This window comes from Plecotus auritus, assembly GCF_963455305.1.
Source record: "Plecotus auritus genome assembly, chromosome: 8".
NCBI classification, from domain to species: Eukaryota; Metazoa; Chordata; class Mammalia; order Chiroptera; family Vespertilionidae; genus Plecotus; species Plecotus auritus.
Genome location: NC_137782.1, coordinates 52,568,339 through 52,595,772, shown reverse-complemented (window position 1 = coordinate 52,595,772; position 27,434 = coordinate 52,568,339). Strand labels below are relative to the sequence as shown.

At 36.3% G+C, this 27,434-nt stretch overlaps 1 protein-coding gene across 3 annotated transcripts in view; it reads left to right on the top strand.

Moving 5' to 3' along the window:
* RELCH (RAB11 binding and LisH domain, coiled-coil and HEAT repeat containing) overlaps positions 1-27,434 on the top strand; it is a 117,279-nt gene that overhangs the window by 87,817 nt on the left and 2,028 nt on the right. For all 3 annotated transcript variants that reach the window (XM_080684455.1, XM_080684454.1, XM_080684456.1), the window contains 9 exons: positions 545-624; positions 5,377-5,483; positions 6,384-6,483; positions 11,757-11,839; positions 12,626-12,689; positions 15,754-15,892; positions 18,121-18,237; positions 22,220-22,308; positions 26,677-26,747. In XM_080684455.1, coding sequence (XP_080540581.1) covers positions 545-624; positions 5,377-5,483; positions 6,384-6,483; positions 11,757-11,839; positions 12,626-12,689; positions 15,754-15,892; positions 18,121-18,237; positions 22,220-22,308; positions 26,677-26,747 — 850 coding nt within the window. The remainder of the gene's footprint in view (positions 1-544; positions 625-5,376; positions 5,484-6,383; positions 6,484-11,756; positions 11,840-12,625; positions 12,690-15,753; positions 15,893-18,120; positions 18,238-22,219; positions 22,309-26,676; positions 26,748-27,434) is intronic.

The window sequence follows — 27,434 nt, the reverse complement described above, 5'->3', positions numbered from 1 at the left end:
TCTTCTGTGGTTGGATGATTCTCCATTTCCCCTGCTTTAATTAGCCTGACTCCTGGCTGAAAATCCCTATAGAGGATGCAGCAGGGGCTCTGGAACTAGGCCAGTACTGGATACTAGGTAGTATATCTAGAAGCAGATTAAATAATACACATCTAGGCGCCTCCTTTAAGCTGAGTGCCTTTACATTTCATTGAATACTACAGATTGAAAGCCTACAAATTTATGAAGAACTGCTTATATGAGCACTTGGGAGGTTCTTAAAGAAAACTCTGATTTCTGATTATGGAAATGAGTATAGCATCTCATTTTGGTTATTAAAGTTTTTCCCCATCTATCAAAAATGTTTATGCTAATGACTCTGTAAAAAGTAGTAAGTTATATTTTTATAACTCCCAGTAAATATATTTTAATCAAAATTATTTTTCAAAGTAATGATATTGTAAGCCTTGTAACCAGTTGTAACTTTAAATATAATTAACATTGTGACTTTTTGCTTTGCTTTTAAAATATACTAGAATTTTAAAAATTATTTTCATAATTTTAGATTCCTCAGCTGGAAATGGGGTCCTCACTAAAGCCACTGTCCCCATTTATGCAACAGGAGTTCTTACGTGTTATATTCAGGTAAGGGCAAAAATCCTTTTACTGGAAAATGTAGAAGTACTTTCTATCAGTTACCTAATATTATGTCTTTTTAAATGTGTATAGGTGAAAATGTTATCCATAAAGGAAAACAAAGCATTTATTCATTTTATTCGATTTATTATTTATAGTGGGAGAGCGTATTTGAATAAGTCTCTGAGTAAAATCTCTATTGAATAAATAAATTTAGAGATTGTGTTCATCTTGATACTTTGGTAGAAGTGATAGATTGCACTTATTTAGCAGTTTCCTTCTGTTTTATGATGAACTTTTCATAACAAAGAAAACACATGTTAGGTAAAGCAAACTACAAAATGCTATAGAATACTGTACTCTCATCAGTTTTAGCAAAGTACTTTTTTATACATTTTATTTTTTATTCTTAAAATTTTTTTTCAATTACAGTTTATATTCATTATTATTTTGTATTAGTTTCAGGTGAACAACATATTGGTTAGACCAGTGGTCAGCAAACTGCGGCTCGCAAGCCACATGCGGCTCTTGGGCCCCTTGAGTAAGGCTCTTCCACAAAATACCACATCCTGGGCGAGTCTATTTTGAAGAAGTGGCGTTGAAGAAGTTTAAGTTTAAAAAATTTGGCTCTCAAAAGAAATTTCAATCGTTGTACTGTTGATATTTGGCTCTGTTGACTAATGAGTTTGCCGACCACTGGGTTAGACAATCATACTTTACAAAGTGTTCCGCTGATATTTACAGTACCCACCTGACACCATACATAGTTATTACATTATTGACTACATTCCCTGTGCTGTACTTTACATCTCCATGACTATTTTGTAACTATCAATCTGTACTTCTCAATCCCTTCACCCTTTTCACCCAGGCTCATAACCCTGCCCTCCCCTCTGGCAACCATTAATCTTTTCTCTATATCTATGAGTCTGTTTCTGTTTTGTTTGTTCATTTATATTGTTCTAGCAAAGTACTTTTTTTTGCTAATCCTCACCTGGGGATATTTTTCCATTACTTTCAGAGAGAGTAGAAGGGAAGGAAGGAGTTGCGGGAGAGAGAGAGAGAAACATCAATGTGAGAAACACGTTGACTGGTTGCCTCCCACACATGCCCCAACCAGGGGGTGGGGAGTGAACCCACAACTGAAGTATGTTCTCTTGACGGGGAATCAAACCTGAGACCCTTCAGTGCACAGGCAACTCTAACCACTAAGCACCACCAGCCAGGCTGCAAAGTACTTTTTAAAATATATATTTTCATTGATTTTTTACAGAGAGGAAGGAAGAGGGATAGATAGTCAGAAACATCGATGAGAGAGAAACATCGATCAGCTGCCTCGTGCACACCTCCCACTGGGGATGTGCCCGCAACCAAGTTACATGCCCCTGACCGGAATCGAACCCGAGACCCCTCAGTCCGCAGGCCGACGCTCTATCCACTGAGCCAAACCGGTTTTGGCTGCAAAGTACTTTTTAATCATACTTTATTTTTCTTAATTATTACTGCATAATAAATTATCCCAAAACATTAATGGGTTATTCTGGCCCATTTATTTGCTCATGGGCTTTGCTCAGCTAGGTATCTCTTCTGCTGGTCCTACTGGTGGTTACTTATGTTTCTGCCTTCAACTGGTTGGTTGGTAGGGGGCTCAGATAGGATGGCTGATCAGTCTCCTTGTAATCTTAGGGCCTATTTCTCTCCATGGGGCCTCTGGAACAGTGGGGCCAGACTTATTGCATGGTGGCTCAGGACTCCCAAGAGTACAAAAGAATCAGCTAGGCTAAGTCTCAGGCCTAGAATTAGCACATCACTACTATTATATTCTTTCTATTAGAGGCCCAGCATATGAAATCATGCGCTGGGAAGGTCCCTAGGCCTCGCCTGCAATCAGGGCCATCTTCTGCCTGCTCGCCAGTCCCCAGTCCCACCCTCCTGCTGCCCACCCTGGTTCTCCATGGTTCCCCATTCACCATCCAGCAATCAGAACCTGTGGGCTGGAGGGAGGGACCAATAGATCAGCCATTCTGCCCGCTCGCCAGTCCCAGTCCTGCCCCGCCACCACCCACCCTGGTTCCCTGTCAGCCATCCAGCGATCAGAGCCTGCAGGCTTGGGGGAGGGACCGAGAGGTGGTCAATGCACCTCATAGCGACTGGTCAATCGGTTGTTCTGGTCATTACACTGTTACGGTCGCTGGCCTTTTATTATATAAGATTGGTTAAAGCAAGTATCAGCCCAGCCCAGATTTAAGAGGAGAGACCTAAACAAGGACATGAACCAGAATGTGTGGTTCATTGGTAGTCACCAATATAACAGACTACTTAACGTTGTTTTAAGTTAATAACACACACATGATGTGTGTGTACTAAGGCATATCAGTCATTTTTAAGTGTGAAGCAAGTTCCACTAGTAAGGTGAAAATATTGACTCAGGATAAAAGCATTTTTTTTTTTTTGAAATTAGAATGTGAGAATCAGAAAGGAAGATCTTTTGTCCTGAATTTTCTTTCATTTTTTTAATAACATTTATTTTGCCTTTTGAATTCAAAGTACAGCAATTTATATTTATTACACTTGTCTTCCAAAATAGATATGAACCATCTTATAATATTAAAATATAATTCTACATTATCTGCATAATACCTTGCAATAGAAGCTCCAGTTCTGTTAAAGTAGCACAGTATTACAGTATTCTTTTTTTTTTTTTTTTTTTTTTTTAAGAGAGAGAGGAATGGAGAGGTAGAGAGATAGAAACATCAATGATGTGAGAGAATCATGGATTGGCTGCCTCTTGCATCAAGCCCACAACCTGGGCTTGTGCCCTGACCGGAATCAAACCCTGACCATGACCTCCTGGTTCATAGGTCGACGCTCAACCACCGAGCCACGCCAGCTGGCCAGTATTCTTTTAAACTTTCCTTTTCTACACTAGTTCTTGGACTACCTCATAATGTAGTCTCTCTTGCTGTTCTTAAATTCATAGAGATTTAGTCCTAGCACATGCCAGGCACAATAGTACGAATACCATTCTCCTCTGTTTAATTTTGGAAGCTGTTTCAGCATAACAAGTGTGATGTCGATGTTTTTCTCTCTCTTGTTTAACCACTGCAAGTTTGTATGTTGATTTTGACCATAGTGTTTTAAAGCATAATAAAGTACCAAGTAAGTAGGCGCTTAGTAGATTTGTTGAATAAATGAATAAGGATATATCTTTTGAGTCACTATATGAAGTCCAAATATCTGAAGAGATAACTTCTTAGTTTGTTAAAAAAATATATATATATAGTTGAGGTAGCTATCATAGATTGCCAGTGTTACTTGTTTTAGGAAGCACATACCAGCAGTTAATATTTTTGTTACTAAACAAAATTTTCTGTTGGGGTAAATCACTGCCCTTTTGCTTTGGTTAACAAAAACTATTTTGAATCAAATACATAAGCAGTATATCTTGTTTTGAGCTTTTAAAAATGAGAAATAGGATTGTAGTAAATTTCAAATTAAAAAATCCATGCTCACTTAGAGTTGTAGTTCATAGCTCTTATTTCACACTTAACTTTTTTCAGTTCATTTAACAAATTTATATATACTTTTTGCTTGACATAGGAAACTAAAAATGGGTGAAATCACTATTTCAATGTAGCTCTAATGCTGATTTGTCAGTCTAACTTTTCACTAAGTAGACTGTCGTGATCTAAAACTGTTACATCCATCTTTTGTTCATGCTGATCATTACTTTTGTTGATTCTTTATCACTTCCTCATTCTAAATTTGTCTTACTGTGTAGAAAAAAACAGTAGGTGATAATCTAGTCTTCCTCTGGAAGCTGTTTATTGTTGATTTATTATATCCCTAATGACAAAAATAATGGTATCCCTAATGACAAAAAACTTGACTTTAATTTATTACATATTTTCTGATAGAATGTCAAATTCCCTTTCCTTTCAGATTCAGGTTAATTTAACATACAGTTGTGTGTGTTTTTTAACATTCCTTGTTTAGCAGACTTGCTTTTTAAAATATATATTTATTAATACAGTGCTGTGTAAGAAAAAAGACAAATATTTTCTGATTATTAAAATAATAGTTAAAGAAAGTTTAAAAATATATATATTATTTTTCAATCAAGGGCGCAACTATTTCTTTTCAGAACACAATTGTCTATATTTCATCAAGCATGCAGTTTCTCACCACTAAGTTGTTGCAAATATAATTTCTTGCAAATCGATTTTCTACTATTAGGGGGTAGCTGTTTTAGTAGTTTGTATTTAAGTATTTAGAGCTAAAATTAATGGGAACTAAAATTGGAAAAATAAATTTTAATGAGAGAATATACCTTTTTATGTTCTTAACCCAGATTGTGTAATAAAACTTTCTGCAATGATGGAACTAGTCTATATCTCAGCTGCCCAATAAGGTAGCTGCTACCCACATGTGGCTATTAAGCACTTGAATTGTAGCCAGTGCAACTAAGTCACTGAATTCCTTCTTTCACTTAATTTTTAATTTAAATTTAAATATGAATAATCACATGTGGTGGATGGCTACCACATTGGACAGCACGGATCTAAAACTTTCAAGTAAGATAGTCTTTGTCTTCCTAGCACTGTGATTATAGATATGCTTAATAAATACTTTTAATTAAAATGCTTCCAAATTAGGATATTGTCCCCTTATTTAGTAAATTTTTCTAATGAGAGTAGTAAATTATGGTTTTAATTGTACTTGATTGCTTGGAAATTCATTATCAGTTTTTTTCCTCTGTAGGAAGAAGACAGGAAACTGTTAGTTGGATTCTTAGAAGATGTAATGACCCTGCTTTCATTGTCTCATGCTCCTCTTGATAGCCTGAAGGCTTCTTTTGTGGAACTGGGGTAAAAATAATAGCTTACCGTTTTTTAAAAGCCATATACAATTTTTATATTGGATTTATGGAATATATATTTTCAGTCTAAAAAGATTGGTATATACATCAGCTGTCTTGGTTTTGAGACAAGATTTTTTGTATTTTGTTTTTGCATATTTATATATTAATATTTTGTAATCAATACATTATAATAAAAGTGTGGGGAAAGGGCACAGACTTACGTTTTCTTTAAAGCATTTGGAGAAACAAAATCAAACACAGATTTGAAGAAAATTTTGTTTTTCCAAAACTGAAAAAGGAGCCCCAAGTTGAAAGCCAGGTCATTAGGCTCCTATTTCTGTTCCATTTTATTGCCTAGTCCCTCTCATACTCACATCATCTATTGCTAAAGCAGTGTTAATCCAGTCTTCACTGAAAACAGGCTTATACATTTATTAATACTATCTTGCATTGTGATGGGTTTCACAGACAGCTTGCCCTTCCGTATAGATGATTTGAGTTGATGTTATTTGATCTTACAACAACCATATGACATAGATAGGACGTGTATTGCTTCTCCAATTTTGATATAGATAGTTAGATCTACAGAGGCTGTAAAGTGCCCATCTGACTCTTAGTCTGGCATCCTTTCTTTTTTATCTCATAGGTAAATTTTATTTTTCTTTATCTTTTTAAAATTTTAACTTTTATGCTATTGAAGAGTTAAAAGTATAATTTTTGAGTATGCTGGAAGTTTGTAGTTTTATAGGCTGACTTCCTTTTTTAAAGACTCTTAGATGTAACACATTAAACTATATTCCATGTTTTACCAATATTTTATTATTAATACTCTATAAATGTAATATTTTTCAGTACACCCCATAAGGCACTGTGGCTCTTACTTTAACACTGATTTTTTTTCTTTCAGTGCAAATCCAGCCTACCACGAGTTATTGTTAACGGTTTTATGGTATGGTGTTGTCCATACTTCAGCACTTGTGAGGTGTACTGCTGCTAGGATGTTTGAGGTATGTAAACAAATGCTTCTCTTGGTTCAGATTATAATGATTTTCTCTAGAAGAGGGAGAAGGGAATGAGTCAAACCAGCCAGGGCTCAGTCATGGATTCTCATCCTATATAATATCCTATATAAAAAAATGGCTTTGCATACTGTGTTATGTTGCTGTGTGTTTTATGGTATTGAATAGTGTCTAGTTGTGAACTGTGTGATGGGGCAGAAATTTAGCTTTGACATATTTAAGAATGTGGATGTTATTCTTAAATGTCAGTTCCGTTTTTGAATTTTCTTTTAAATCGTATTTTAATTTCCATTCTATGTAAATCTTTCTAACCACTCTGTTTACTGAGTTATGTGGCTTCTAAAATAAACGGAAGCAATATATTTTTAAAGTTGTAAAATATAGTTGTATTCATGAGTAGCATTAAAAAATTTATTAATGTAGTTATGGAAATATTTATTTTATTGATTATTCTTACTTCACTATTCCCTCACATATCATATCCAGAATAGCATCCCTATATATTATCAGCTCACAGATTTATAAGAGAGAAAAGACTGTTCATGTAATTTAACTAGATTTTCTTAAATTGCCACCTACCCAAATTAACTATGAAAATTGAAATACCTATCTTTTGTATCCATCATAGAGGAAATATGTCACTGCCTAAAAATATACATATATCTAGAACTGGTATTTTAGCACTAAAATTGGTTTCGAGTATTTCTTATTGCTATTGAGTCTTGCCATAGAGCCAGACTGCCTGGGTTCAGTGTCTGTCTCTGCCACTTAGTTGTGAGTTCAAACTTCTCTGTGCCTCAGTTTCCTCATCTACAAAATGAAGATGATAATAAGTATCTATCCCAAAGGATTTTTGTTAATATTAAGAATTAATACTTGTAAAGCCTTTAAAACAGTGCCTGGCACATAATGAGAGCTTAATAAATGTGTTAATCATTATTGTTTGTTTTTTAATTTATGCTATTCACACAATAATATAGTAGTTTAGGGAGCATATTTATCCCAACTAAATTTCCCAAATATGCATGTGATTTTAAAATGTCTGAAAGCATTTATTTCCATAAGAAAAATGGGATAATTCAGTTCTTCCTGAATTTCAGAATTTTTCCACAATTTAAGATACATTGCAATTGAAGGATAGAGCTCTGATATATTTAAAATGTATAATTTCTGAAACTTAAATATGTAAAATAGATTTGTGGAATTCAAAGAAAAGTTTATTGTTATCTGGAGGTTGAAAATTCTCTGTCCATGTTACTCCCTCAGTTATTACTCATATTTAATAAAAAAAAAACTATAATCAAGTGTTCTTTGTCATGGTTAATGTCAATTTAAAAATTCGGTTTGATGTCTAGTATAAGTTCCTTCGGGGTGTAAATAATTTTTTATTATTCAGTATGCTGAAAAAGAGTAATTACCATGAAAGAAAAAAGTCTTTCTTTAATCCCTTCTTTCCCCCAAAAGAGACAAAAAAGCCCCCCTTTAAATGAAGAGCTTTTTCTTTAATATATGCTCTTCATAGGATTTTATTCTAAGACTATAAAAACTATTGCTTTTAAACCATTTGTTTCTAAAATGTATGTATACACTGGTGAAGCAAATCATTTAAGTGGAGATTATTTAAATAAATAAAATGAAGCATCCTCCCATTTTATTTGTGTTTGAACTTTTTCTACCTTATTTCTTATATGTGGCTTTTGTCAGGTTTTCACTTTCTATGTTTGCTATCAGTGCTGGTTGTAAACTATATCTATGCTTAAGCAGTTTTCAGTGTTCTCTCGGGTTGATTATGAGCTTCTGAGTCTAATTTGAGAGATTTATTATAATACTTTTTCAAATTCATTTATGATAAAATATTTTCACTGAGCATGCTAGTAAAAGTCATGGTTACTTTTTTGTCAATAATCCGTATTTTAAACTAAACTGTATTAAAGGAATAAGTATATTTATAAGATTTGTTTTGATACTAATAGTTTATAATTTATAATTATGCCTGCTCCCCCCACTAAATAAATTAATTAATTTAAATTAAAAACATAAAAACAGGACACCTAAAATTAAAAAAAAAAAATTTAATGTGAGATCAGAAAGTATAGAAGTCAAGAAATGATATACCAGGAACATAATATGAGATACTTTAGTGAAATTGAACACTAAATTTAGCTCGAGTTTTCAGACACAGAACAGAAAGGGAAAATCCAATCAGTCATGTTTTCTTTTTCTTTTCTTTTTTAACATGTTTTTATTGATTTCAGAAAGGAAGGGAGATGGAGGAGAGATAGAAACACCAATGGCAAGAGGGAATCATTGATTGGCTGCCTCCTTCACGCCCCCTACTGGGGATCAAGCCCACAGCCTGGGCATGTGCCCTTGACCAGAATCTAACATGGGACCCTTTAGTCTGATGCTCTATCCACTGAGTCAAACCAGCTAGGGCTCAGTCATGGATTCTCATCCTACATAATATCCTATATAATAAAAGCCTAATATGCTAAGTGCCCGGTCGTTCATTCAACCAATCAAAGTGTAATATGCTAATGATATGCTAAGGCTGCTCAGTCGCCTGCTATGACGTACACTGACCACCAGGGGGCAGACAGTTGACTGGTCAACCCGTTGCTATGACGTGCACTGACCACCAGGGGGCAGATGCTCCGACTGGTCGGTTAGCTTGCTGTTGGGGTCTGGCTGATTGGGACTGAGCAAGACAGGCTGGACACACCCTGGAGCTTTCCCGCGGTCCCTCGTGGCTGGCCAACCTCCCATGTCCCTTTCCAGCCCCAGTTGTGCACTGGTGGGGTCCCTCGACCTGACCTGCACCCTCTCACAATCCAGGACCCCTCGGGGGATGTCGGAGAGCTGGTTTCAGCCCAATCCCGCAGGCCAGGCCAAGGGACCCCACTGGTGCACGAATTCATGCACCGGCCCTTTAGTTGTTAAATAAAAGGCAGTATATCACTCTTTTAAGTAGCAACTTATTATTGAAATTGATTTATAAGGTGACTTTATCATGTGACTCCCAGTGTGACATAATGGATTTCCCAAAAGATGCAGAAAGAACTGCATATAACTATTTCTTATATCAATCATAAGGAAATTAGCATGTAACACTGGACTACAACTCACAGAAGGCATGGGCTTTAAGACAGATGTGATTGAGTCCATTTTCTAGTTCATTTCTAAAACCCTGGATAGGTTACTTAATTTCTCCAAGGCTCATTTCTTCATCTGTTAAAACATTGATAATAGCTGTACTTACCTCATCAGGTTCAAAGATCAAATGAGATATTGTATGTAAAGTGTGTAATAATTCATAGCTCTTAAATTTTGCTTTCTGGTATTCTAGCTGGACCAGGAATTAGACTTAAAAACTCCAGAGCAATGAAAAATTAACTTGTCCCTAGATTATCCTTTTCTTATTAACGTTTTTTGGCTGGCACAAGGTAGCAGACATTTTAACATACATCCTACTGATTCAAATCTAAGCTACTTATTTATAAAATGATGGAGATAAGAGCTTTATTTAACAGTATTTGAACTTCTTTTTAGTATTTCTTTGTACTTGATATTATCAATGTTTAAAGTAGTAAAAAAAAGTTCTTATGTCATTTTATTTTTGCCTAATTATCTATGGATTTTTTTTAATAAAAATTATTTCAGAATGTTGAAGTAGATTCTAAAGTGAATAAGTTGTTAAATGGTAACAGATTATTGTAAAATTAAGAATCTTCACATAAAGTGAGCTCTGCTCCCTCTGATGTGTTGTGTAGGAGGAATGTGTTAAGATATGCACACAGTGTTTGGCTTTTGTTACTAAAAATTCCATGACATCTTTTATCTTCAAGAGGACTAGTTCCACTACCAGAGAACAGATTGGTTAGCATTTAGCATTAATTTGTGTTTACATTCTGAAATTGAGAATTAGGATATTGCCCTTCTCTACTAAACTAATAAAATTCAGTAATTTATTTACTTGAGCCTTTAGAGAAATACAAAACAGAAAACTACTTGAACCAGTCAAATATTTTTTTTTAATATATGTTTTTTGTGGTAACATTGGTTTACAACATTATATAAGTTTCAGGTGTGCAAAATTATAAATTGACATCTGAGGTACTACATCATGCTCACCACCAAAAGTCTACTTTCCATTCATCACCACACAATAAAATTTTTTTAGTTTAATAATTTTTTCCTAATATATTACAAAAGCTTATATCCTTGGAGTACTCATAAAAATTAACCTCATGTTGCCCTAATCAGTTTGGCTCAGTGGATAGAGCGTCGGCCTGCGGACTCAAGGGTCCCAGGTTCAATTCCGGTCAAGGGCATGTACCTTGGTTGTGGGCACATACCCAGTAGGGAGTGTGCAGGAGGCAGCTGATCGATGTTTCTCTGTCATCAGTGTTTCTAACTCTCTATTCCTCTCCCTTCCTCTCTGTAAAAAAATCAATAAAATATATTTTTTAAAAATTTAACCTCATGTTTCTTGAATGCTTAGTCTTTGTCTTGCATAATATTTAGGTATATTATGTGTAATTAGTAGCATAACTGTCCTTTAAGGTAGATGACAATATCACCATTTTCAGATGAGAAAATTTGAGTTTCAAGAGATTACATTATAATATATCCAAGGCCACATAGCTGATAAGTGGAGAGCTAGAGTCTGAACCCAGATCTTATTCCCACATGTCATACTTTCCACTAGGCTATATTATATCTATCTATAAGCTATGTGATGTAAAAAGTTGGGGATTTCCCTATGCGATTTAAACTTGCTCTAGAACAATCAGAAGCAATTTAGTGGTGGCTGCTAGCCATTTGAGTTTTGTTTGAAAACAGTGCAGTTTGTACTTTATTGGTCATAAAAAAGTCACACCAGATTTACTTAAATAATTTTAACCATAGAACCCAGTATGTATCTTCTTTTTAGCTTTGTTTTAAAGTAAAGCTTTTTTAAAAAATTGCATTTTAATTGAACATATAAATTGCATAGACTATTTGACCAAAAGTACAAACTGCTATTAAGTTGGTGACAAACTCTGTTCTTGTGGACTGCCAGGCTATTTAAGCTTTTTTTTCCTCCTAAGCATTCTCTGCCTTTATAAAGCACTCTAGTAGCAATATTTGCTTAGCTTCTAATTTTGTTTTTGCTTTTGTGTTTTCTCTCTTTCTCTTGGTTATTCCTTTTCTCCTACCGTGGCATTGTGTTTGCTCTTAACATGCATCACCTGTGAATATCCCCTGCGCTGACCAATCAGCTGTTGGTGAAGGGGGTGAATGAAACTCTGGTAGCTCAGAGGGTTGTTCCTGCTCTCATTACTCTCTCCAGTGACCCTGAAATGTAAGTGTGGTCCCTGCCTTTTACATTCAGCATCCTTTTCAAAATGCGCCTGTCAAGAAGTAACCATCAGCTTTTAAAGTCATTGAAGAATATACTTATCTCTTTAAAATAACAATATTGGAGTACACTTATTGATTAAACTTTATCATATTTAAGATATTTATGTATCTGTAGGTCAACTTGCATAGTGATCTTAATTTGGAGGCCATTTATTTAAAAATATATATTAGTAGTATTAGTTCTCAATAAATATTTCCAAAACTTAAAAACATGCTGATGGACTATTTCTTCCAAGCCAAGAAGGGATGCTCTGCTAATCTCACTAATATATTGTTACCAGTAAGTTTAGTGGCATGAACCAAAGGCTTAACATTTAATGCTCGAGTGGGTGACTAAACCAAGAAAGGCCAATCAGTCTGCCTGCCCATCCTCAGTCACAGCTAACCCAGTTCTCATTCCAGTTTACCAAACCATTTTTTATTGCATGTTGACTGGTTTACAGCTGACTCTACGAGGCATGAGTGAAGCGTTAGTTGACAAGCGGGTTGCTCCGGCCCTTGTTACCTTGTCCAGTGATCCTGAATTGTGAGTTTCACAGACTGCGACCTTAAGTTATCCTGTCTGCCTTTTTGAGCATTCTTCTTGGTCTGCCTTTTTAAATTTTAATTTGTCATTGCTAGAGATTTAATACAGTATATTTACATTGTACTTACTTTGATATACATTTTAAGAATAGATATTCATCTCAAAGAAAGCTTCAGTTTCTTTCTCTTTCCATTCTAACAGCTCCGTTAGGATTGCCACAATTCCAGCCTTTGGCACTATTATGGAAACAGTTATTCAAAGAGAGGTAGGAAATGGTTGAAATTTATTTCTGTCTATATAGGGTTGAGGTGATAATAACACATTATCATACATATACCTGGTTGGGGCTGGGGACAGGGAGCATCATACCTTTCATTTTATTTCTTAGTGTGGCCAGAGGAGGATATCAGTATTTGAAAACATAATAGTCTGCCCAAAGTATTCTATATAATAGAGATGTAATATGCAAATGGTCGCTACACCATGAAGCGTAACGACCAGATCACGGATCAGCAGGAGGGTGGGGCAGCGAGCTACAAGCAGGCAGCAGAGAGCTACAGGAGTGGGCAGGGAAGCAAGCTATTGGGGGGGAGGGGGCAGAGGGAGCTACAGGAGGACGGCAGTGAGCCACTGGCGAGCTACTGGCGCACGGATTCGTGCACAGGGCTTCTAGCATTATCATATCCTAAGGAAATCTCTAGTCTTTCTTCTCAATTAGAAAATTAAGTATAAACCAACTCTCAGATGTTGGGTATTGTAGTTTTGGATAATCCCTTCAAACCACTTCTAGTTCCAAAGATTTCTGTTATCCACTAGATTCTGGACAGCCTGCATAAATTCCTGCTTGCCAGTTTGTACAGATGTAAAGACTACTTTGTCAGATAATTTTAGGACCACAAACCTATCTTGGTGTCACAAATAAAGGCTGAAGGGCATGTGTATGCTCCTGACTATGTCATTGATGTCATGCTGCAAGTCATAGTAGACTGGTACCTCATTGTAGCACACATCACTATGACAGTGCTCTGTCTTGCCTGCTCCACACTACTACAGGCTCCTCCCTCACATTTTATTTTGATTTAGAAGCTTAGGTTTTAATTTCAACTTTGTTAGGTTTTATCTGCCACATTAACTGTGAGACACTTCTCAAAATTAGGATCACAATTTCATTCTTTATTATGAAACTAGAGGCCCGGTGCACGAAATCGTGCACGGGGGGGGGGGGGGGGAGTGTCCCTCAGCCCAGCCTGCACCCTCTCCAATCTGGGACCCCTCGAGGAATGTCCAACTGCCCATTTAGGCCACCAGGATTGGGCCTAAATGGGCAGTCGGACATCCCTCTCATAATCCAGGACGGCTGGCTCCCAACTACTTGCCTGCCTGCCTTCCTGCCTTCCTGATTGCCCCTAACTGCTTCTGCCTGCCAGCCTGATCACCCCCTAACCACTCCCCTGCCAGCCTGACTGATGCCTAACTGCTCCCCTGCCAGCCTGTTTTCCCCTAACTGCCCTCCCCTGCAGGCCTGGTCACCCCTAACTGCCCTCCCCTGCAGGCCTGGTCCCTCCAACTGCTCTCCCCTGCAGGTCTGGGTTCCCCCCAACTGCCCTCCCCTTCAGGCCTGGTCACCCCTAACTGCTCTTCCCTGCAGGCCTGGTCCCCCCCAACTGCTCTCCCCTGCAGGCCTGGGTCACTCCCAACTGCCTTTCCCTGCAGACCTGGTCACCCCCAACTTCCCTCCTCTTCCGGCCGGGTCCCCCCTAACTGCCCTCCCCTGAAGGCTTGATCACCCCCAACTGCCCTCCCTTGCAGGCCTGGTCCCTCCCAACTGCCCTCCCTTGCTGGCCATCTTGTGGTGGCCATCTTGTGTCCACATGGGGGCAGGATCTTTGACCTCATGGGGGCAGCCATCTTGTGTGTTGGAGTGATGGTCAATCTGCATATTACTCTTTTATTAGATAGGATAGAGGCCTGGTGCATGGGTGGGGGCCAGCTGGTTTGCCCTGAAGGGTGTCCTGGATCAGGGTGGGGGTTCCCTTGGGGCGTGGGGCAGCCTGGGCAAGGAGCCTGTGGTGGTTTGCAGGCCAGCCACGCCCCCTGGCGACCCAAGCGGAGGCCCTGGTATCTGAGGTTTATTTATCTTCTACAATTGAAACTTTGTAGCCTAGAGCAGAGCCAAGCCTCCTGTTTGCTCTGTGGCGGCAGCCATTTCTGTTGGGATTTATGTATCTTCTATAATTGAAACTTTGTAGCCTTAAGTGGAGGCCTGGGCTGGCCAGGGTGTGCGCAAAGCTTGGCTTCCTCCATCGCCGGGGGCAACCCTAGCCTCCTGCTCTTTCCAGCTCCGTGGCTGCCGCCATTTTTGTTTGGGTTTATGTATCTTCTATCATTGAAACTTTGTAGCCTTGAGTGGAGGCGTAGGCCAGCAAGGGCAGGCGGAAAGCTTGGCTTCCTCCATTGCCAGGGAAACCCAAGCCTCCCTCCTGCTCTCTGTGGCCGTGGCCATGTTGGTTGGGTTTATTTGCATATTCGCTTCTGATTGGCTTGTGGGCGTGGCTTGTTGGTGTAGTGGAGTGATGGTTAATTTGCATATTACTCTTTTATTAGATAGGATTGGACATGTCTTTATATAAATGAAAAACCCTATAGGATTAGAAGATAAATGATTTGTGGGCATATTACTTTGCCACTTAAATGCAAAAAAGATTTTCCATCTATTAGACATTTACCAAAAAAGAAAAACTATTTTGTAAGATTTCTGTCATGTAGATTTTCTTATAACAAAAATTAAACATTTTTGTTATTTATGTAAAAAATGTTTTCCATTCTTCATTGATATATTTCACTGGTGAAGCACATTTAAAAAGTACATCATTCTGCCAACCTTGCAGTTTTGGCCGAATTTCAACATATGTTCTTAAATCCTAAAATAAAAACGTCTTTTAGGGAAATGTGAGTAAGATATAAGTCATTAGTGACTCATTGCTTTCGGAAGGTGAATAATTGGGTAACTTACACTGTGATTTGTTTTAAGAATTATAATTTAGATACAAAATATTACTTATCTCTTTTTCCTAAATATTGTGGGATCTTTTTATTTGTTTTAACCATTTTTCAGGTAATATTTTTTATTTTTTAAAACAAAAAATGAGGAATCAGGCATAAAATGTAAAACCTTTTCTGAGTCAAAAGACTAAGTACTAAATTTCAAATTTCTAATCCCATGTAGATATAAAATATTTGACTCTGATGCTGCAAGCCATGTTTAATGTATATCTTTCTACTCAATTTTTAATATCCCATAAAATGACTGTACATATCCACTTTTTAAGTTGCTGGAAAGAGTGAAAATGCAGTTGGCTTCTTTCCTGGAAGATCCTCAGTATCAAGACCAATATTCTTTGCATATAGAGATCATAAAAACATTTGGGAGAGTTGGGCCTAACGCAGAACCAAGGTTCCGAGATGAGTGTAAGTTGCATTTTTCTACCTTTTTTCTTGAATTGTAATGTCATATCAGAGAAGATTACCTTTATTTTGGCTATTGGATCTACCCTAGAATATTTTTTGAAAGTTTACTTCTATTTTTAGAAAGCCTCCTATTTATTTATCATTATTTTATTTGCAATTTTGAATCTTTATCCAATCTGCTCTTAAGAGAAAGGCTTCTGTAATGGCCTTATATAGTGTTTTTCCTATTTTCCTTGGCCACTGAAGATCAGTTGTAGAATTATGCACATCTGGGTTATCACATTTTTAACCACTTATCTCCATCTGAGAGGTTTAAGAAGTGAATTTTTTTGCCTTTTTAAAAATTTTATTTTTATTTTTGAAGGTATTACAGATGTTCCCTTTTTGCCCCCATTGACCTCCTCCACTCTGCACCCGCAAAAAATAGAAGTGAATTAATTGGTACAGATGTCATAGCCCAGGACAGCACATATACCATATAATGAAATGTTGAATTCTGGAGTATATTTTTGTCTCTCTTCTGAGATTTAGGACGATTCTTAATTACAGCTTTTAACTGCCTCTAGACTAGGGTTTAAAATAACTTCTATAGATTTGATTTCTAGTTAAGCAATTTCAAGAGGATATTGAACAGTATGATTGTTGAGTTTCTAAGAAAAACATTTAGGAAAGGATTGCCTCTGTAGTTGGTCAGAGAAGGAGCAGAAGGAATAAAGATGCTGTGTGTCAATAGATAAAGAAGTTCAATGAAGGTAAGTTTTAAAAGGTTTGAGCAGAAATGAACTAGAGAATCTTAGAAAGAGACTATCTTAGAGCCACCATTTTGGTGGCTCTGTTCATTAATTGGCTTCAATGAATTGGAATTTAAACATTTTCATTGGGAAATCATGAATGTTTGGAGTTTTTATCTCCTAAATTTTTCTAGAGCTCCTGTGAATTATGTTGTTACTAATTTTCACAATTCAAAAGGTCCCCTAAAAATGGCCATTATTATCCTAAGTTTTTGTGGGGTGTTTTTTTTGCCATTTATTAACGCAAGCATAAAGGTTGTGTTTATAGTGCCCTAATCGGTTTGGCTCAGTGGATAGAGTGTCGGCCTGCGGACTCAAGGGTCCCAGGTTCGATTCCGGTCAAGGGCATGTGCCTTGGTTGCGGGCACATCCCCAGTGGGGGGTGTGCAGGAGGCAGCTGATTGATGTTTCTCTCTCATCGCTGTTTCTAATTCTCTCTCCCTCTCCCTTCCTCTCTGTAAAAAATCAATAAAATATATTAAAAAAAAATAAGTTGTGTTTATAGTATCTGTTTATTGAGGAAGCAGGAGGTTTTTCTAGGAGAAGAATGTGGCTTTAATATGCACAAACTCAATGCGAACATGAAAGAAATCAATGTAGTTGGTCAGAAGTGTGTGTTTATGAATGGTGTTTAGGGTTCCCCAACCAAGCAGAGACTTGATGAGATCAACAAGGGGCCATGTGATCAAGAATTTGATAATCACAGACCCTGGAGCCATCTCTCTAAGAAACCCTGGTGTTAGGGGGAAATAATATGTATTTAGAAGTCTCAATCTTAGGCAGTAGAGGAACTCAATGCTACTGAATTGGTTACTGTTTCTTGAGCCATCACTTTTATTTTAGCAGTAGGTTGCCTATACTTTTGAAATTTTATGTGAAATGAATATTGAGATATAATGTATTGAGCCCACTGAGTGACTTAAAAGCACAACAACCAGTGCTATTTGACATTGGTCTTTGCCAAGAATTTAAGAAACTAGTTTTAGAAAGGTGTGAAATAATTTGATGTTGAAAAGAAAACATATACTGTGTTTATCTTTTGTTTAATAGCAATGCTAATACCTGATTCTTATAAAGAAACTTATTTGTAAAGATAATAACATAAAAAGTAGGTTATTTACATTTGTTTATTTAGTTTTTATTTTTCAAATTGGGAAATTGAATTGCAGTGAGGCCAAATGACCTATATACATGTTCATAATTAGGTCATAATGACAAGTGCTACAGTCTGTTTCTCCCAAATCCCAGATCACTCTATATTCTGAAATATATACTTTCTTTCCTATTAAGGGAGAGAAAACTTAGAACGTGGCTTATCTTTTGAAACCTAGAATTAAAATGAAATTTTATAAATTAAAATGAGAAATTATTTTTTAAGATGTATGTGTGTTGTACATGTCTATTTGGATAAAAATATAATACTTTTCTTTTTTTCAGTTGTAATACCACATTTGCATAAGCTAGCCTTGGTGAACAACTTACAAATTGTGGATTCTAAAAGACTGGATATTGCTACCCATCTTTTTGAAGCCTATAGTGCACTTTCCTGTTGTTGTATCCTTGAATAATGCATATCTGTATTTATATAACCAATTTTACAATGAACTATCTCTGTTGTTAAAGGTTAAGAAGTAGAATTTTTTTTCTTCAACTTACATAAGGATTGCAAAAAATTAAAAATTTGATTTGACTTGCCCCACTCCTTATTCTAGCTGACTCATAACTTTACATAAGTCCTCTGTGCTTATATAACTTTAAAAACATTGACTAAAGTTTTATTTATGTTAATCAGCTATATAACTGAGCAAGAAATGAATTATAGCTGAGGCTTTTGTTAATCAAAAGAAAGCCTTGTATGTGTTCTGGTGGGGGTTTTTCAGTGAATGTTTAACCATCTGTATCCAGTGGAACACAATGAATTCCTCTTGAGAGATATCACTCATTGAAAAAGTACAGTGCACCCAGGCTGATGTGGCTCAGTTGACTGGAGCGTAGTCCCATACTCCAAAAAGGTGGCGTGTTTGATTCCCGGTTAGGGCACATATACAGATTGTGGGTTCAGTCCCCAGTCAGGGCACATAAGGGAGGCAACCAATCAATGTTTCTCTCTCTCTCTCTCTCTCTCTCTCTCTCTCTCTAAGCACATAAGGGAGGCAACCAATCGATGCTTCTCTCTCTTTCTCTCCCTCTCTCCCTCCTCCCTCTCTCCCCATCTCCACTCCCTCCCCACCTTCCTCTCTCTAAAATCAATAAAATAATAATAATAATAATAATTTGAAAAAGTCCAGTGCTGGCTGATCATCTCTAGTGGAGGAAAGCTCAGAGATCACCTAACATACCAACCACTGCATTTTATAAATGATTAAAGTAAAGCTTACATTAGTGACTTCTGTTTTTTTATCATTAAAAAGCAAAACTGGCCCTAACCGGTTTGGCTCAGTGGATAGAGCGTTGGCCTGCGGACTCAAGGGTCCCAGGTTCAATTCCGGCCAAGGGCATGTACCTTGGTTACAGACACATCCCCAGTAGGGCGTGTGCAGGAGGCAGCTAATCGATGTTTCTCACTCATCGATGTTTCTCTCTATCCCTCTCCCTTCCTCTCTGTAAAAAATCAATAAAATATATATTTTTTTAAAAAGCGAAACTGTGACTAGAACAAAGAATTTTAGCTATCCTCTTAAATGTTCTCTTTACTATTTAGGCCTCGAAAAATAAAACTGAGAATGAAGTAAAGGTAAAATGAGCAAAATGAACTCTAGCTTCTGGGTTCTCCCACTGAAAGGCAGGTGTGTTCAAGAAAGGGGAAATAAGAGATCAAAAAAGGAGTGAAAGTCTGGATACTCAAACAGAAATATAAAAGTACATGCTGGACACCATAATCAGAGAATTTGATTATGACAGAAAAGAAATGACAGTAGAGAGAGGTTTCTAGTGATTCATGGGAGAAAGCAGAAGGCAAAGGAAGAGTTTCAGGATTAAAATTTGTGGTTTCATATTGTGTGTTTTTTCATTGAATTTATTGGGGTGACATTGGTTAATAAAATTATATAGGTATCAGTTATACAATTCTATAAAACATTAACTGTATATTGAGTTTCATATTGTTACATGACAGATTGAAGTAATAAACAAAGTGAACAGATAATTTTAAATAAGATAAATGTGTTCCAAAATGCCACTAAAACTCATTGGCACTGGAGTCTTGAGTGGAATGTTCCTATTTTGTTCAGAATAAATCAAATGGAGAAAGTAGAAACTTAAAAGCTATTTGTTGGGGAGCTATTTGTATTTTTGGAAATGTTAAGACGAAGTTGGATGCATGGTTGAGAGCATTTTATTTGGGAAATCGACTACAACTTATTCATCTGGCCAGTGTAAGCGATTTTTTTATAATATAGATTTTAAAGTGGGCAGAGACACCATATTTTAATAATTTTGTGCCTCAACTCTCCATTAGTTCATCTTCTATAAGTTTAATTCCACTAAAAGGAGAACTTGTTATTATTCTTGATTTATCTTGTTGGCATTTCAACTTATTAAAGATAGAGGAAGCAAAAAGAGGAATCGATATTCTGAATTAGCAAGGAAGAACTCTTTAGTAATGGAGAAGTGGCAGGCCCCTTATAGGAAAGTAGTAATAGCATGTCAGAGTTTGCATTACAAAGAAAGAAAATATTGGAATGTTTATACCTGCTTCCTAGACTTTGTAAAAGTAGATGTTTACTGAAGCAATAAGTCATGTATATTCTTAAATAGCAGAGGATTTCAAAAGGAATACATCTCAAGGAAAATGGGAAAGTCAAAAGATCAAAAACTTTAGCTTTATAAAGCTAAATTTTCCAAGTGGCAAGGTAATGGTTTCTAAAGAGCACAAAAGTCTGCATAGAAGGAATATTACTGTGGGTTTAAGCATGCACAGAATATTACTAAAGTAAATACAGTCTTTACACCAACTTAACAATAGACCCTGTTCAAGTATTAAAGATGTTAGTTCTGCATGAGTCAGAGATTGTACTTATGTCAACAGGATGGTGTAGCCACTAATAAAATCACATTGTCCAAATCTGTTTTTTTACTTGCATTCTGAGCTGAAAGACCACAAAAGTATTCCTATCAATACTGACATATTTTAATAAGGACACAGAATAACTATAGTGTTTAACATTCAGCTTAGTAATAAATCAAGAAATTATATTTATAAAATTTTTTAAGAAATTTAAGAATGTTTAACCAGAGAAGAAATAGCTTGGGTATGAAAAGATAATTCAAAAATAATGTTAAAGGTTGATATTATATAGGAAAAAGTTTAGGCACACTGTAACTAAGGTGCAGGACTAACACTAACAAGCAAAGGTCTCGGAGAGGCCGATTTTGTGTATTAGACTTTCTAATGGAGCTAACTAAAAATGTAATTTTTTTCTTTTTTTGTTTTTTGGTTAATCCTCACCTGAGGATTTTTTCCACTGATTTTCAGAGAGAATGGAAGGAAGGGACGTTGGGGGAGAGAGAGCGCGCGCGCGCAAAACATCCATGTGAGAGACACATCGATTGGTTGCCTCCCACACGAGCCGAAACATTGGGCATGGGATAGGGATTGAACCTGCAACTCAGGTATGTGCCTTTGACTGGGAATCAAACCCTTGAGCCTTCTGTATAGGGACCCACCCTAACCACTGAGCACCGGCCAGGACGCAATGATCTCTCTTATGAAACTGAATGTCCTGTCATTGTTAGCAGTCAGGGGCCCTATGACCATCATTCACAGATGAAATAAAGGTGATTCCTAATATGAAATAGTACTAAATGACCTCTAAGTCTTCAACCCTTAAGAAAGATTGTTTGATTCCATGGGGAAAAGGTAAAACCAAACAGAGAGTAGAAAAAGAGGAGAGTGAATTTCCTCTTACATCCAGATAAGGCCATCTTCAATTTCTTAATCCATGCACATATTTCTAGATCTGCGTCTCAACTACTAATCTAAAGGTCACTCAGAGTTCTGCCTTGGTGGTACTTTCCCCCCATCTAGAAAATAAGACTACATGACCATTAGTTTGCAGCCCTCTCTATGTCTATGGGGGTTTGGTTTATAAGTCATTCATTATATATAGGAACCTTATTTATATATAATGAACCCGAGACCCTTCAGTGTACAGGATGATGCTCTAACCACTGGGAAACATCATCCAGGGCCAATGTTCTTACTTTTTATACTCATTTTACTCATTTAAACATCAAATTAAATTACATGATTTAATTTTCACATTCATTATTTCATATTCATATAACGTAATTATGTAATGTTACAATAATGAATACCACTGACAAAGAGATTTGTGGGAATAAACTCAAATGACACTTGATAAGCAACTAACTCAACAAATGAGAATCATGCTTGCAGAAGCCTATTTACTCTAGGTGATCTGCATGCCATAGGCATTGTTTAAAAGAGCTGCTTCTTTTTGTTATTTTACTGTTCTGTTGGACATATTAGTTGTGTGGGTCTTTTTTTTAATTCCCTTAACTATGTTGTCTCAAGTCATATCAGAGGACTTAATGGTTAATCACTTTTTACCTGGTCTCAGATGTTTGCGCACTGACATGGAACATCTTTCTCCAGAGCATGAGGTAAGCTACTATGATAATTAAGCCACTGTGATCATCAGTGGTGTATTCATATGTTTTAATATCTCCTGTACAGATTTTTATTCCTCTCTATGTGAGGCATGATTATAATATGCTGCACTTAGTTTTTTAAAAACTAGTTCAATGTCCTTTTATGGATTTATTTACTAATTATAAGATCTGGAGCAACTCCTTTAACATCTTTGAGCCTGTTTCATTCTCTAAAGTAGGGACTACATACTTTCCTTCACTAAATATAATCAGAATTTAATAAAATAATGTACATGAAATGCTTTTAATCTATAAAATGCTATACAGTGTCATCTCTGATCAACTTTCATTCAATTTGTCTCCCTATTTCCTTCAAAACCTTGTCATTCATTTCTTACTAGTGGCCCAGTGCACAGATTCGTGCACATTGAAAGGAAATTAATTAGAAGAAATATTTTAATATCGCTATTCACCATTTCTCTATAATAGTGTCAGAGATTAAAGAAAATTAGCAAAATGTACATGAAATAATATATAAATTGATTAATAAATAAACAATAACAACATGATATAACAACAACAAAGACATGATATGAAAACAACAAAAACATGATATAAAAACAACATCGATAAAAACAATGACTGATAAATTGATTAAACTTATTCTAATATCTCCCTGTATACTACATTAAGAGTAAAAACACTTTCAGAGTGCTTGACTAATTTCCCTTGTAATGAAGTATTTACAACTTTAACGTCACATGCTCTTTGAACTCAAGAGGAAGCAACATATAACTGACCATGTCCGAAAGCGGGTTCAGGTAGGAATATTCCTACTCTGTCTAGAGTTTGTCCTTGTGATTTATTAATAGTCATCACAAATGCTGGCATCACGGGAAACTGTCTTTGAATTAATTTAAATGGGAAGCCAGTGTCAGACGGCTTACTCCTTTTCAGTCGGGTCAAGTTTCTAAACTTTCTAAATCTCCATTTTCTGGCTAATGAAAAGAAAATAGGATTCTACCGAGTCTCCTATCTACCTACTCCAGGACTTCTGTGAGGATCAAATGAGATGAGGCACGTAAAAACGCTTCACAAACATTTGGTTAAACTGTAAAATGTTTGCACCTGGCTATAAAGCAAGTCGTGTTTCTGGGCTGAAGAAACTCCAAGGTGGCTAAGTCGCTTGGGAGAGGAAGCCGGGCGTTGCTACGTGATGTCATTACCTGGCACCCACAGTGACCATTTCCAGGGTGGACTGAGCTGTGGGCCGCATTTTGTGCCATGAAGTCTTGACAGCGTTGGCTGCGACTTGGTGGGGTGTTGCTCCAGGGTATTGGTGGGGCCTTTGTCCCACTTGGGGGAAGCCGAGTGTTGGTTGGTCAGCGCCAGGTCCGTGGTGCCATTTATTTTTAAATGGCCAGTGTGCATCATGGCAGCTCCTGCATTTAGCATCTGCCCCCTGGTGATCAGTGCGCGTCATAGCTACCAGTAGGAGGGAAGGACGGACACTTAGCCTTTTATATATATAGATTCTATATCTGCAACCTGCCTCTTATAGCTTTTCTTTAATCTGTTATCATGGTTGACTCTCCCTCTTGAAGAAAGCAAAACAAAATAAAAACAAAACTTCCCTTCATACCTCCCCAAATCTCTTTCCTTCTCTTTAGTCTCCTCACTGTGTCAACTTGCACACTGCCTATTGGAATACCATACTCGTTACCATCGCACTAATCCAGTGAACTGTTCTCCCTAAGATTTCTGGTGATCAAAGTGAAAGGACACTTTTCAGATCTGATAGACTTATATAGGAGTCCATACCCTTTTCATCCATATCTTGTCAACACTTGGTATTCTTAAGACTTTTTAGGTTTGTTTTATTTTGTTGTTTTTTAAAGATATGTTTTTATTCATTTTCAGAAAGGGGAAGGGAGAGGGAGAGATGGATAGAAACATTAATAATGAGAGAATCATCGATTGCTGTCTCCTGCACACCCTCTATTGGGGATCAAACCTGCAACACGGGCATGTGCCCTTACCAGGAATTGAACCATGACCTCCTGGTTCATGAGTTAATGCTCAATCACTGAGTGACACTCAATACTTTTTAATTTGATGGGTATAAAATAGTATCTTATTATGGTTTTTATTTGCATTTCCGTTTATTGTTGAACTTGAGCATCTTTTGTATGTTTATAGACTAGTTATGTTCTTCAGTCAAAGCCTATTTAAGTTTTTTACCCATTTTTCATTTGGTTTATCTTTTTTTTTGTTATTTCTTCAAAGTTTGTTATATATTTGGAATACCAGTATTTTATTAGTTTTGTGAATATCTTTTTCAGTTTGTGATATGTCTTTTCACATTTTTGGCATTGATCATTTCCAAAAGACAGTATCTCCTATACTTCTAAAATGTTTAAACGTTGTATTTTTTTAAAAAAAATTCTTAATCCATCTAGAATTGATGTGAGGTAGTGCTCCAGTTACCTCTGTGGACAAGCAGTTGTCCCATTATTGTTTATTGAACAGCTAATCCTGTCTATATTGATTGGCAGTGCCACCTCCCTCATGCATAGAGTCCCCATGTGTGCGTGTGTCTGTTATTAGGGAGCATTCTTTTCCATTGGTCTCATGGTCAGTTACTAAAACAATGATATACAGTCTTCATACAGTGGCCTTGTTAAAAGTCCTGAAATCTACAAGGGCAAGTGCAGCATTGCATTGTGGACTTTTTCTAGGACCGTTCATGATCCTTAGCTTTTTCATGTAAATTTGAGCATTATATTAACAGTTTCTAAAAAAAACCTCATTCAGAGTCTTATTGAAATTGAATTCATTCTAAATTAATTTGGGGAGGTATCATCTTCATGATTTTAAGCCTTTTTATCCAGAAAATGTTATAGCCTACATTTACTTAGATGTCTTTCAATGAAATTTTATAATTTCATCTGAGAAAATGTGACACATTATATTTATATTATAATGCTATCTTTTTTAGGATTATATATTTTTTAACCCTTTGTTTTTGTATAGGAATACATATAACTTTTGTATGTTGAATGTATGTCTGGCCAGCTTGAGAAACTTTGGTATCCTAATAAAATGTCTCTGGATTTTTGTGTGTATGTTTTATATATAGAACTGTCATCTGCAAATAATATATTCTTTTTTAATACTTTATTTTTTATTTTTATCTTATTATAGGATCTGTATTGCTATCCCTTTTTCACTTCTGATATTAATTTGTTTTTTGCTTTCTCTTTTAAATAGTTTTGATAAGGATTTATTGATTTTATTAATTTTCCTAATATTGAACTTTTGGCTGTGTTGTTTTTATCTCTATTCATTTTCTATTTTATTGATTTCTATTTTCATCTTTATTTTTGCCTTCTTTAGGTTTAATTTTTTTTATTTTTCTGGTTTCTTAAGGAGGAAGCTTGGATTTACTTTTAACTATTTTTATTTATGTAACTTTTTTAACTTTTCTTTATTTCTAACACATGAATTTAAGGCTGCTCAGAAAACCTTCATGTAAATTGTAACATTCTTCACCTTGGCCTTCTTACTCAGTGTTCTTTCTAAAGCCCTTATCACCTTCTAATATACAATCTAGTTGATCTGTGCTTTTGTGTTTATTGTCTAGAATATAGGAATATAAGCTCTTCGCAAGGAGGGAATGTTGTTCGTTTTATTTGCTGCATTCTCTATGTTTAAAAAAGTGCCAGGGACATAGTAGGTGACAAATATTTGTTGTTTAGTGACCTCAGTTCCCAAACACAGGCCAAGAATATTCAGGAATGCCCTTTGTTTCTGGCATGGTTGCTAGCAATAGGAGCAGCAGTTTCTTAGGCCCCTCTACCCTTTACATCACTACTCAGTCTCCCTGCAAAAATGATGTGAACTCTTGGACCCCCAATGTATAGTATCCCAGACTGTAGTAGCCACAGACCTACTAGGGCTCTGCTGTAAACATTAAAATAGAGCACCTTGCTTTTTTGCAACCTGGAAAAAGCAAAGATATATAGGATAGAACAGCTTTTACTTGTGTGTGGCCATGGTATGCATATATGTTAAATGTATAGATGTATACACATTTTACTTTTAACATTAGATGGTGGGGGAAACTAAGGAAGAATGGGAATCAGATTTAGAAGGAAGGTTAATGAAACTCAAAATGAATTATTGTTATATGATTGAGATCTTTTAATGCTATTTCTGCACCTGATTTAGAAACCTAATATGAATTCCTTTAACAAAGTAACTGTGAAAACTTTACATTTTTAAGTAACATATTAGCTTATGGGAATATTAAAAACTTTAGATTAACCATAGCATTTCACTATGTCAACTGTATTTCACTAAAGCTATTTTTTTAATCAGGTTATTTTAAGTTCCATGATAAAAGAATGTGAACAAAAAGTAGAGAATAAGACTGTCCAAGAGCCTCAAGGGTAAGACATTAATTCCTTTTTAAAGACTTCACATTAACCTTAAATTCTGTAAATTTTCTACATGTGGTAATGGTGTTTTATTTTGTGTTATTTTGTAGTCAATTATTTGGCAGACATGAACATTCTTTAAATTAGCAGTTCTCAAATGCTAGTCCGTAACCCACCTCCATCAGAATTATCTGGAGAATTTAAAATTCAGATCTCTGCCTCATTCTCTGTGCCCTCCTCTCAACATTCTCATTCAGCCTAGAGATCTGTATGTTTAAAAGTTTATACGTGCTAGATTTGGGAATCACTGGTCAAAATAACTTCTTAGAAATTTGTGACAGGAGTTTGTGAGCTGTAACTTGACTCACTGTTATAAAGGATTATAAACTTGTGCTTCTAATCAACCTAATTAAAATGCAGAGATCCGGTGGAATGAAAATACAAACATAAACATGCAGGAGTGACGTTGGGCATTGAGGAGAGAAAGTAATTTGCAAATAGACCGAGTGTCCTCTTAGCTCTGGCTGAAGTAACCTTGAGCAGTTCATCTAAATGGACACAGTTACATAAAAAAACTCAAAGGTGTTTTAAAGCTGACTGCCAGGAATAAGTGCTTCATCCTGTCAGGCTAGGTGTACACACACGCACGCACACACACAGTCTAATGAGCTAGGTAATAGGATTATTTTCATATTTCAG